This window comes from Hypanus sabinus, chromosome 4 (assembly GCF_030144855.1).
Source record: "Hypanus sabinus isolate sHypSab1 chromosome 4, sHypSab1.hap1, whole genome shotgun sequence".
NCBI lineage: Eukaryota > Metazoa > Chordata > Chondrichthyes > Myliobatiformes > Dasyatidae > Hypanus > Hypanus sabinus.
In genome coordinates, this window is record NC_082709.1 from 46,534,755 (window position 1) to 46,548,017 (window position 13,263).

Sequence of the window (13,263 nt, forward strand, 5' to 3'; positions counted from 1 at the left end):
TAAGAAGGCGACGATAATCCCGGTGCCGAAGAAAAGCAAGGTGGCATGCCTGAATGACTATCGACCTGTGGCTCTGACATCAATTGCTATGAAGTGCTTCGAGTGATTGGTTACGGCACACATCAACCATAACCTATCAGTTAACCTCAACGCTTTGCAATTTGCCTACCAGAGCAACAGGTCAACGGCAGATGCCATCTCTCTGGCACTACATTCCTGATGAAGGGTCTCGGCCCAAAACGCTGGCTACTCTTTTCTCGCTGCCTGACCTGCTGAGTTCTTCCAGCGTTGTGTTCGTATTCTTTGATCCACAGCATCTGCAGTTATATTTTTGTGTTCCTCCTTAGAACACCTGGAGAATAAAGACACATACATAAGGCTCCTTTTCATTGACTACAGCTCTGCAAACTGATTCCTCAGCCCCAGAACCTGGGTCTTAGCACTCAGATCTGCAGCTGGATCTTCAACTTCCTCACAGACAGGACCCAGGCTGTAAAAATAGGGGACAAGCACTCCTCTACAATCACTCTGAGCACCAGTGCCCCACAAGGTTGTGTACTCAGCCCCCTGCTGTACTCACTGTACACCCATGATTGTGTAGCCAAGTTTCCATCGAACTCAATATATAAGTTTGCTGATGACACCACAATTGTAGACTGTATCTTGGGTAATGATGAGTCTGAGAACAGAGAGGAAATTAAGAACCTGGTGGCATGGTGTGAAGACAATAACCTATCCCTCAACATCAGCAAGACGAAGGAATTGGTTGTTGACTTCAGAAGGAGTAGCGGACCGCACAACCCCATCTACTCCGGTGGTGCACAGGTGGAACAGGTCAAAAGCTTTAAGTTCCTCGGGGTGAATATCACAAATGATCTCATTTGGCCTAACCAAGCAGAGTCCACTGCCAAGAAGGCCCACCAGCACCTTTACTTCCTGAGAAAGCTGAAGAAATTTGGCCTGTCCCCTAAAACACTCACTAATTTTTATAGATGCACCGTAGAAGGCATTCTTCTAGGGTGCATCACAACCTGGTATGGAAGTTGTCCTGTCCAAGACTAGAAGAAGCTGCAGAAGATGGTGAACATAGCTCAGCACATCACACAAACCAATCTTCCATCCTTGGACTCACTTTACACCGCACGCTGTTGGAGCAGTGCTGCCAGGATAATCAAGGACATGACCCACCCAGCCAACACACTTTTTGCCCCTCTTCCCTCCGGGAGAAGGTTCAGTAGCTTGAAGATTCGTACAGCCAGATTTGGGAACAGCTTCTTTCCAACTGTGATAAGACTGCTGAATGGATCCTGACCCGGATCTGGGCCGTACCTTCCTAATATCCGGACCTGACTTGCACTACCTTACTTTCCCTTTTCTATTTTCTAATTATAATTTATAATTTAAATTTTTATTAAATTTACTTCGATTTGTACTTCAGGGAGTGCAAAGCACAGAAGCGAATATCGCTGTGGTGATTTAAGCTCTAGTATCAATTGTTTGGTGACAATAAAGTAAAGTAAAGGTAAGTACTGACTCCAGGCTGTTGGAGCTAAGAGGCAGCAGCTCCAAGTGCTATGGCATTCTGTCACTATTTACAGTATATGGTACACCACTTTAATAGCTTCTTACTGAGGGAAGGGCCATTGTTTTGGTTTGCCTTTTGTTATTTTTTTACCTGTTCCTTACTATTTCTGATCCTTTCATGATGGAACCAATTCTCCTTTTGCAAGATTTTGTCCTACTGGGCTTTTAGAGTAAACTTGTTGACTCCCCCGGAGATGTGTAGTTTGGGATATTTGGATTAGTCCACCTGAGATTTTCTTCGCATATTGTGTAACATATCCTTCGTGACTGCCAGATAGATGTACCTGAACTTTAGAGTAACACAGTTTTGGAGCAATCATTATGACAAAATGATGAATTATTCAGTAATGTCAATACAGTATTGAAGGAATACTGTACAAGGACGGGAAGACCAGAAGGGGTCTGTCCTGGAGTTAGAGGCCTGTCCTAGGGATGAAGGCCTGTGTGTGTGTGTGAGATGGTGGGAGGGTTAGAAAGGGGCTTGTTTTTGCTGATGCTGTCTTGTTTTGTTCTGTTGTTGTTGTTGCTGCTTGTATCAATGTGTGTTGTGTTGTTGAAGAGCTGAACATTGTGAGTATGCTGTGTTGGTGCCAGGATGTGTAGCGACACTTGCTGGCTGCCCCAAATGCATTGGTTGTTAATACACGTGACACATTTCATTCTTTATTTTGATGTACATTTGATAAATAGATCTGAATCTGAATCTGGTATAAACTATCACCAGAAATTAACTTTAGACGTTGGACTACTGTTTGGAAGCCTTGGATAACAGAGCAATGTTGGGGCACTGGAACTTCTAATATACACAGAGTCCTTCTAATGATTGTCATTAATTACTAATGAATTCATATGAAATTAAATTTCATCTGTGTGGTGCTTGATTTTGAGGAGCTGTACAGGCAACTATCCTTCCAAATGTAGTTTTGAACTCAATCATTTTAGTATCACTTTTAGATAAATGTTTGTGCACCCTGAGGCTATTAGCTAAACGTGGCTCTCTATTCTTTATTAAATCTGCAATGGCCTTCCTGGTGATTGTGTTGAGGGCACACTGGACCACAGAGTAGTTTATGAGCATAAAATACTTACATTTATAGACTACATTTCATAACCTTAGTCTGCCTCGAAGTATTCAAAGCTAATCAAGTGTTTTGGAAATTGTAGTCAATGATATGGTATGGGATCAATTGCAAAATTCCCTACCATTTTAGCATTAACTTAAATAATTTTCCAAATTTACAAAGAAGCTAACATCTCCCCTTTAAAACCTTTCCATTTTTATTTACATTTCTCACGCAAAGATGCAACAAATGAATTGAATAAAATGCAAAACGTTGATGTCAGTGCTTGAAATATATCTTTATTTTGTAGTTGACCCTATGTTATTTTGATGTCCGTTGTTGAAAATGAAGAATTTTTATAATGTAGGGTGTCCTTCTTGGAGCATTTCTAGGTGTGACAGATGAGTACATTGGTAAACTACGTCTGCTCACCCTTTGAATGTATGGTGTACCAAGTATTATATGTCTCAGCTCAAAGTTCATCAAAAAGTTATTACTTTGATTAATAACAATATGCAGTTTCTGTGTACTGCAGCTTTACAATGTGCCTCTTATGACCGAACAAGTTGTAGAGAGTATTTGAGATTCCCAATTTCAGATGACTTGCTCTTCTTTCAGCTTGTGTTAGCACTGTCATTCCTCTCTTCCTTAATACTTCTTGTTGGAACAGAAACTGCAAATGAAGCATCATCCAGCATTCACTAAATTGACAACACATTGCTGAGACTAAAGAGCTTCCCTGTCCATTTCATGGCTATATTTCTCCACCCTACTACAGATATTCTCTTTGTTCTACCTTGCCCTCTCCCATCTCCTCTGCTACTTCGTTTTTTTTCTCTCTTACTCTGTTCTGATGAAGAGACTTTCCTTCCTAAGATGCTGCCTGACTTGCTGAGTCTTTCCTGCATGTTTTAGTTTCATTAACCTAACTCAATCCATTGCACCTTAAACTATACAGGCTCAACCTTCAATATTCCAGAGAACTTAATATAGGAGTAGGAGAAAGCCATCCAGCCCCTTTAGGTTAACCCTCTTCGGTAAGATCATAGCTGATCCCTTATCTCCATATCCTTCCATTAGAATCAAAAAGTCTATTATTCGAAACCTTAACTTAACAGCCATGCATTCATATCTTCACATGAGGTAGAGGAATTACAAAGGTTCTTGGTGAAGAAATCATTCTTCGTCTTAGTACTAACTGTCCAACTCTTATCCTGGCATTATGTCTCCCAGTTTATGACTTTCCAGTTGGAAGAAACATCCTTTCAGTATCTACTCTCTCTAGCCCTCTTAAAACAGCTGTGCTACAAAGAAGTGAACTCTAATTCTAATGAGTTCTATCTAGTATTGGTGTATCACTTTTAGTCTCCTTGAAAACAACCGTCATCACAAAAATAAATTGGACTAATCTTTGTTGTGCTGTCTCTATTCTCTTTCATTTTCATTAATTTTATTTCTAATTTCATTGATTCTGTTTTATTTATTTGTTCTGCTGTAAATACCTGCAAGAAAGCGAATCTCAGGGTAGTATATGACGGCATGCTGTGTACATATGTCCATAATAAATTCACTTTGAACCTTGAACACTAAATGAATTATATCCTCAGGTACAGCAACAGACACAACACTCTAGAGATGTTCTCATCAAAGTCCTCTACAATTTTATTGAGATTTCTATCGCTTGTTCTCCAACTCCTTCATCATATTGGCTATTTACTTACCTAGTTGCTTGCTGCGCCTTCATTGTTATTTCCTGTATTTTATGTAAAAGGACATTGAAATTCTGCTCAGTCTAAATCAAATATTTTTCACTATTTGGAAACTTATTCCTGCAAAGTCTTTTGAACCTACTTTGTGTACTGAAATCTCCCTCTTGTTCTTTGCCTTTGATTTTCTTATCTTTGCCTTAGATTTGTCAAATATTTATTATTGTTCTCTAAATAATTTTGCCTAATCACATTTTAATTTACAAATGCCCCTTTACCACTTACAAATTAAACGTATCCACCATGCTCCTGGCAATTGATAACAGATACGTTCAGTTGCAGTGTCCTGTTTTCCCTTTCCTTCCTTTCTTGAAAAGCTGTGTGACATTTGTGGACTGTCAAAGCACTGAGACCTTTTTTCAAATTCCAACAAATTTTTGAAAGCTTACACCTCTGCACCCACGAGGAAATCTGCAGATGCTGGAAATTCAAACAACAGCACACACAACATGCTGGTGGAACACATGCACCCACTGATTTAGAATCTTATGCATAGGTCACCATATCCATGCGTTGCCCTTAAAGCCACAGGGAAAGGCAAAAATTGTTAACTTGTGCGTAACCCACTGTGGATTCTAAGCTTGACTGCTCTAGCATCTGTACTGTAAATGCCTGGCTTTCTACTTCAAAGCAGACTTATTTTAACACAAAAGTTGTAACTACATGAAAGATGTGGTATATTAGTTAAATAGCTGCAAGTCCTGCAGAAATTCTGGGAGGTTAGATTATGAGCTGCTGGAGCACAGTTCAAGGAATCTGCTAAGCATCTTTGCACCTCAAAACTTTTGACATTATGCTTATATTTGTGTTTTCTAACGTATGCTACCAGGGAGAAAATTGACATTCAAGAGATTTATTCCAGCAAAGTAAATTTATCTAGTCAAAGTAAGTTGTTCTCTGCTTGTTCCATAAGTTAGCACAGCTGAGTGAATTTATACGTAGAGGCCAAAGGCTGTTCAGGAGTAATTTATCTGATGCCAAACAATCTATCATGGCTATATAATGTGGGGCAGCACGGAAGTGTATTGGTTAGCATAACACTATTACAGCGCCTGTAATATGGGTTCAATTCTACCGCTGTCTCTAAGGAATTTGTACCTTCTCCCTGTGACCACGTGGGTTTCCTCCAGGTTCTCTGGTTTCCTCCCACATTCCAAAGATGTATGGGTGAGTAGGGTAATTGGTCATATAGGTGTAATTGGGTGGTGAAGGCTTATTGGCCTGGAAGGGCCTGTTAACCGTTCTGTATTTCCTAAACTGAATTAAAATGTTTTAGAATTAAACTGGTATGTTTAGTCAACAGAAACTTCACATCACTTTCACCCCATGAAGTTTTATTTAAGGGCTTTAGAACTGAGATGAAGAAGAATTTGTAACTGGGTATATTTAAATCAGAGGATTCTTGATTAGTAAGGGCAGCAAATGTTATGGGGGAAAAGCAGAAGTAGAGGGTTGAGAAGGAAAATAAAATCAGTAATGATCAAATGGCAGAGCTGATTCAATGGACTGAATGGCCTAATTCTGCTCCTCTATCTTAAGAACTTTTATATTTAAAAATTTATGCACGATGCATAAATTGAAGTTGCTACTTGAACAGATTCTTTTCTGATTTCTAAGTTTCTGTTCAGTTACTTTGACTGTAGGTAACAGAATCCTTTCAGAAGTAATGATGCTGGATTATTTTTTAATGATAACAGGAGATGTACAAACAATAGGAGTCTACAGCTCTGTTGAGAAACATGTTTTATTGTACCAGGAGATCATATTTCTAAGGTGTCGGTTCTAATCGAGCTGTCTTTTTTCTAGCTTCTGAAAGATTTCCCTGATGAACTGCGAGCAGACATTGCCATGCATCTGAACAAAGAAATCCTTCAGCTGCCTATATTTGAATCAGCGAGCCGTGGGTGCCTGCGATCACTCTCCCTGAGCATTAAAACCTCTTTCTGTGCCCCTGGGGAGTACCTCATCCGCCAGGGTGATGCCCTGCAGGCCATCTACTTTGTCTGTTCTGGTTCCATGGAAGTCCTGAAGGACAACACCGTCCTGGCCATTCTAGGTAAGTAACCAGCTTTGGCTTCTCAGTTAGTTATTGATTGTTTGGACATTTTCAGACATAATGCCAAAAGGGTTTCTGATAATTAGAAATTACTCTTGTACTGCTTACTATTCAATGTGCCTGAGTTTTGTTTTGTAATTTATTTTTTTATTGAAGTTCATCATCAAACAAACAATTCCATAAGATGTATTTCAGATATTGTACACATATATCATGTAGTCATATTTGCCACAAATCTCCATGTAATATTTATCTGAGGTATACACTTATAGAAAAGAGAGAAAAGAAAGAACAAGCAAAAGGAGAAAACTATTACAGCCAATAAACTGCATCGGCCATATATTCACCAAAAAGAATTCCAATCAGCACAGAACACCATCACAAGGATTTATAGGATAAATATTCTTCAATGGTGATGGTATCATATTTGGAATAATCCCAGCTTTCATCACCTGTAATAATAGACAGGACTTTAGTTCAAGTTTTGCATGTAAATCTGTTCTTGACTAAATTATATAAAATACTTTTATTGCATTTAAATCCTGTAAACCTGGGAAGAACGTTGTATATCAGTCTTGGTGGTTGGATGAAAACACAGTGGCTTTGAAACCATTCCCCCTCAGCTGAGGTACTTAAAAACAAAGGTCTGCTCAGAGTTCAGCTGTGAAATGTAGTGGAGTCGTACAGGCCTGAAGGTTTTATATTCTACCTTAAGTTCATATTCTGATTCAGAATCACAGCGAAGTGGCATGTGCAAATGATTTGGAGCAAAATAAATATGGTTAGCCAACACAATGGAGTATTTCAGACCACATGAAAAGTCACAGCGATTTACAGTATGTCAGAATGTTGATGGGAACTATGTGACATGTTTGTTATGAAAATCTAATAAATGAGTTGAATGTGAAAAGGCATTTTCTTCTCGATCTTACACATTCCATCATTGTATCATGGTCACTTAATTTACACCTCTTTCTAGTACATTACTTTTTATTCTTTAATATATAAATATCTCAGCCCTAAATCTCGGGAGAAAGATAAGAAATTAAGAGAAAAGACAAACATTGGCCACATCAGAAAAAAAATATACATGAGAGGGCAGCACCAGCAGAAGAGGCCGGTCCCCAGCCGAGTGCAGACACCACACTGTAGCACCTCAGCGTCAAGCCCAAGGCTTGAGGCCTAGTCCTCGCTACAACTGAGGCTACACAGCTCCCATGTCGAATGTCCCTCCACCAGACAAGGGTAACAGGCCTGTGGCAACTTACATTATCTCTGTCCAACAGAGTCTTGCGATCACAAGTACAAACTCCCACAGTAACACTGCACCACTTTTTTTTTCCTTTTTTTTTACAATAGATATAACACAGCTCTTCTTCAAAACAGTTACTTAGCTCTGTGCCTAATCCATCATTCAGTGGCTCAACTCCATATAGCCTAGACTTTCTCAAGTTCCATACCATCTTGCAACATTAACAAAATGTATTTTGCATCCATGTGAAAAGTATGAGGAAAAATATCCAAGTGAAAATAAGCCCTCTATGGCATAGAGTTTCCGTTTAACATCTAAACTGATAGGCAGCCTCCATCCTTTCTATCCAGCCTGGGTTTTTGTACTCAAGTCCATAGTAAGAACTACTACCCTAGGAACTATGTCCTTGTCCAACATTAGATTCTGTTTCACTATAAAAACAGGATTCGCGACTCTCAAAATAAACGAAGTTTCAAAGACTACCCACGCTAATGATGTTCATCTCAAAACATCATGAAGACTAATAAATTAACTAATGGGTAAACAACCTTTTGCAACAAACAGTGACAAATACACGGAGTGTGAACTGAACAGCATCATGGAGCGGTCCAGGGTTGAATGACGATCAGATTGACTTTCACAAGGGTGGGTATCATGGCTTCAGCCCAACTGGGAGTAGTTTTGCTGGGACGATCCAGTAAAACTTTGCCTGGTTACCTTTAAATCCCTCCCCATGGAGCTCATAGGCCCCGCCTGAGGCTCCCTGCAGCCCCGCCTCTCGATTTGCCTCTTCCCTGCCACTCGGTGGGTCTCACCTGGCCTGGCGCAGCGTTTGAAGCCGGGCCGGAACCAGGCTGTGTGGGCATTCTCGGGTTGCAGGGAGAGGAATCAGACCGTGCAGTTCCACGCGGGCCCGGGGCGCTGGTACTTACCACCTTCAAACGGCCAACGGTGGCTCCGACGCAGCCAGATCCTCGCACACAGTTCGGCGCATCTGAGGGGGACTTGACTGCCTCTAGGCGGGAGCACCGCCAGGTCCTGATACCCGCCGTATTACCACCAGCTGTTGATGGAGGTGGTGGGGGTTGATCCCAAGCGCCTGCCCGGGTCACCACCGTCAACTGCTTGGTCCTGTCGCTCGCGAGGTCATTGACCGCACTGCACCACTTTTTATGCTTCTGAGAAGCCAACAGCACAGTCCCAAACCGGCTCCTCCAGTATCCCAACAGGCTCCTCCGATATCCTGACCAGCTCATTCAACACCTCAGCCGGCAACTTTTCTACCATCCTGACCTTGGCTGGTCCCTTCGACACCTCGGCCAGCTCATTCTCTACCATCCCAGCCTCGGCAGGCCCCAATTCAACTACTCTGATCAACGAGCAGCTCACTGATGTTCCTGTTTGCTCACTGATGCTCCTGTTTGCCTACCAAGAGCACAGTGGAGTCGACGGCACTGTCATCTACCTGCTGAACAGAGCCTACTCATGTTTGGATAAGTTGGGCAGCACTGCGAGGATCGTGTTTTCTCAAGTATCTTCAGTACCGTACAGCCCTCATTGCTGGGGAAAAGCTCCACTCAATGCAGGTTGGCACTGTCATTGTATCCTGGATAATGGACCACCTGACTGGCAGACTATAGTGTGTGTGGCTTCAGAGCTGTGTGTCAGACATGGCTATAAGCAGCACTGGGGTCCCTCAGGGGACTGTATTGGCTCCCTCCCTGTTTACCCTGTATACATCGGACTTTAGATACAAGACTGAGCCATGTTACCTGCAGAAATTCTCTGATGACTCAGCAATAATTGGGGGTATAAAGGGAGGATGGGAGAATGAATACAGGGCCCTGGTGGAGGACATTGTCAACTGGTGCAAGCTGAATCACCTGCAGCTCAACGTCAGTAAGCCAAAGGAGATGGTGATGGACTTTAGGAAGACTAAGCCTGCACTGCTCCCTGTTACTGTTGATGGTGAGGATGTGGATGTGATGAGGATCTACAAGTACCTGGGGGTGCACCTGGATGACATACTTGAGTGGAGCACCAACACAAAGGCTATGTACAAGAAGGGCCAGAGTCACCTCTACTTCCTGAGGAGACTGAGATCCTTTGGAGTGTGCAAAACTCTATGTTTGCAGTCCTTTGGAGTACGTTCTGGGACCCCTACTCTTTGTGATTTTTATGAATGACCTGGATGAGGAAGTGGAGGGATGGGTTAGTTAATTTGCTGATGACACAAAGGTTGGAGGTGTTGTGGATAGTGTGGAGGGCTGTCAAAGGTTACAGTGGGACATTGATAGGATGCAAAATTGGACTGAGAAGTGGCAGATGGAGTTCAACCCAGATAAGTTAAGGTGGTTGATTTTGGTAGGTCAAATACGATGGTAGAATATAACATTAGTGGCAAGACTCTTGGCAGTGTGGAGGATCAGAAGAATCTTGGGATCCAAGTCCATCGGACACTCAAAGCTGCTACACAGGTTGACTCTGTGATTAAGAAAGCATATGGTGCATTGGCCTTCATCAATCATAGGATTGAGTTTAGGGGCCAAGAAGTAATGTTGCAGTTACAGTTTATAGGACCCTGATCAGACCCCATTCGGAGTATAATGCTCAATTCTGGCCGCCCCACTACAGGAAGGATGTGCAGAGGAGATTTACAAGGATGTTGCCTGGATTGGGGAGAATGCCTTCTGGGATTAGGTTGAGTGAACTTGGCCTTTTCTCCTGGAGCAACAGAGCATGAGAGGTGATCTGATAGAGGTGTACAAGATAATGAGAGGCATTGATTGTGTGGATAGTCAGAGGATTTTTCCCAGGGCTGAAATGGCTAGCACGAGAGGGCGTAGTTTTAAGGTGCTTGGAAGTAGGTACAGAGGAGATGTCAGGAGTAAGTTTTTTAAAGCAGAGAGAAGTGAGTGCTTGGAATGGGCTGCTGGTGGCAGTGGTGGAGGTGAAAACGATAGGGTCTTTTAAGAGACTCCTGGATGGATACATGGAGCTTAGAATAACAGAGGGCTATGGGTAAGCCTAGGTAGTTCTAAGGTAAGGACATGTTTGGCACACCACTGGTCACCAACCTCTGTGTAGAATATAACCCAACTACAACCACTCCTTGCCTTCTGTGGACAAGCCAGTTCTGGATCCACAAAGCAATGTCCCCTGGGATCCCATGCCTCCTTACTTTCTCAATGTGCTTTGCATAAGGTACCTTGTCAAATGCCTAGCTAAAATCCATATACACTACATCTACTGCTCTACTTTCATCAATTTGTTTAGTCACAGCCTCAAAAAATTCAATCAGGCTCATAAGGCATGGCCTGTCTTTGACAAAGCCATGCTGACTATTCCTAATCATATTATGCCGCTCCAGAGGTTCATAAATCCTGCCTCTCAGGATCTTCTCCATCAACTTACCAACCACTGAAGTAAGACTCACTGGTCTATAATTTCCTGGGCTATCTTTACTCCCTTGCTAGAATAATGGAACAACAACCACAATCCTACAATCCTCCAGAACCTCTCCCGCCCCCATTGCTGATGCAAAGATCATCGTCAGAGGCTCAGCAATCTCGTCCCTCATCTCCCACATTAGCCTGGGGTACATCTCATCCAGTCCTGGTGTCTAATCCAACTTGGTGCTTTCCCAAAGCTCCAGCACATCCTCTTTCTTAATATCTACATGCTCAAGCATTTCAGTCTGCTGCAAGTCATCACTACAATCGCCAAGATCCTTTTCTGTCGTGAATACTGAAGCAAAGTACTCTTTAAGTACCTCTGCTATCTCCTGCAGTTCCATACACACTTTTCCACTGCCACACTCGATTAGTCCTATTCTCTCAGGTTTTATCCTCTTGCTCTTCAAGTACGTTCTTGAAGTACAACTGTGTTTGGATCATTAAAAAAATATATAAAGAGAAAAGCACTTTTAGTTAGCCTCCGAGAGTCGGCCGTGTTTGCACATGCTACCATCTTACTGGAAGAGCAAGTGAATGTTTGTGAATGAGATGAAAACGACTGCGGGATAACAGAGATAGTCTGGTCATTTGGGCAGAAAATGGGATTTAATCCAGGAAAATATGAAGAAGTGTATTTGAGGATGTACAAGGAATGGGGCTCAGAGAGAAGCTACTGTGTCATGTGGAAATGTAAAGGAACCTAAGAGTGCATATGCATAGGTCCTTGAAGACAGCAAGACAGGATCAATACAGTGGTTCAAAGATCCTGCAGGATGCTTCCCTTCATTAACTGAGGCATAAAGCATAAGATCTGAGAGGTTATTTTAGAACACGATGCCAGTACAAAGTTCAAAGTAAATTTATTATCAAAGTACATATATGTCACTATATACAACCTATATGTCACTAAGATTCATTTTCTTGTGGGCATTCACAAAGAACACAATAGAATCAGTGAAAGACAGCACCCAGCTGGATGGACAAACATCCATTGTGCAAAAGACACCAAACTGTGCAAGTACAAGAAGAAAGAAAATAAATAATACTAATAAAATAATAAGCAATAAATGTGGAAAACATGAAATGAAGAATCCTTGATAGTGAGTTCATAGGTTGTGGGAACAGTTCAGTGATGGAGTGAGTGATGTTGAGTGATGCTATCCCCTCTGGTTCAAGACCCTGATGGTTGAGGGGTAATAACTCTTCCTGAACCTTGTGGTTTGGGTCCTGGGGCTCCAGTACCTTCTTCCTGATGGCAGCACTGAGAAAGTGCAAGGCCTGGGTGTTGGGTGTCCTTGATAATGGATGCTGCTTCCCTGCAATGGTGCTCCATCTAGGTGTGCTCAATTGTGAGGGATGGCTTGGACTGGGCCTGCTTGAGGACTGCCTTAGGTCCTGGCCACTGGTGACAAGGCAATTGTTTCAGCTCCTTTACAAAGATGATCTCTTGTGCAAAGTGAAAGCTATCTTGGTACTTCCTCTTCAGACCCACTTGTCAATCGACTTGCCTCACCTGTGTCTTTTATGCCTCATCACAGACTAAGCTGTATGCACAATCTTGTGCTGAAACTGATGGATCTTTCATAGTTTGACTTGCTGCTTTCTCACTCTCTTGAACACTTGGCACCCTCCCGACTTTCAGAACTTTGCTTTCTAAAGAGTTTTGTGAAATTGTGATTAGAGTCTCTTCACCAGTCGGTGCGAATTATGTCTGGTAATCCTACAATCCCATTTACACCTTCCTCAATGAAAAATGGGTGAAAGTACTTATTGTGTACCTGCTATTCCTTCCCTTCCATATTATGTGAACTTTTCATTTGTATCCTTTTTTTTTCTTTCCACTTCTATTTCTGGAAGACCTGATGACATCAGTGCATTTATTGGATGAGTTGCAAGGTGACCTCAATAACAATGATACAAGGCAACAAGAAAGGGAAGAGAGAGCCATATTCTCTCCCATGCAATCTAATATTTCATTGTCCATTCTGTTGTCATTGTTAATCCATAGACAGTAAATGTGTCCTGCGTCAAGAGTAGCAACTAATAATGCAGATATCTAATTAGCTTAGTGGCTGCTAAACCAGTCAAT

The 13,263-nt window shown here is 42.0% G+C and overlaps 1 protein-coding gene across 1 annotated transcript in view; it reads left to right on the forward strand.

Moving 5' to 3' along the window:
* The window catches only part of kcnh3 (potassium voltage-gated channel, subfamily H (eag-related), member 3), a 604,827-nt gene that overhangs the window by 504,055 nt on the left and 87,509 nt on the right, over positions 1 to 13,263 (forward strand). The window contains exon 10 of the mRNA XM_059966998.1: positions 6,218 to 6,467. Coding sequence (XP_059822981.1) covers positions 6,218 to 6,467 — 250 coding nt within the window. The remainder of the gene's footprint in view (positions 1 to 6,217; positions 6,468 to 13,263) is intronic.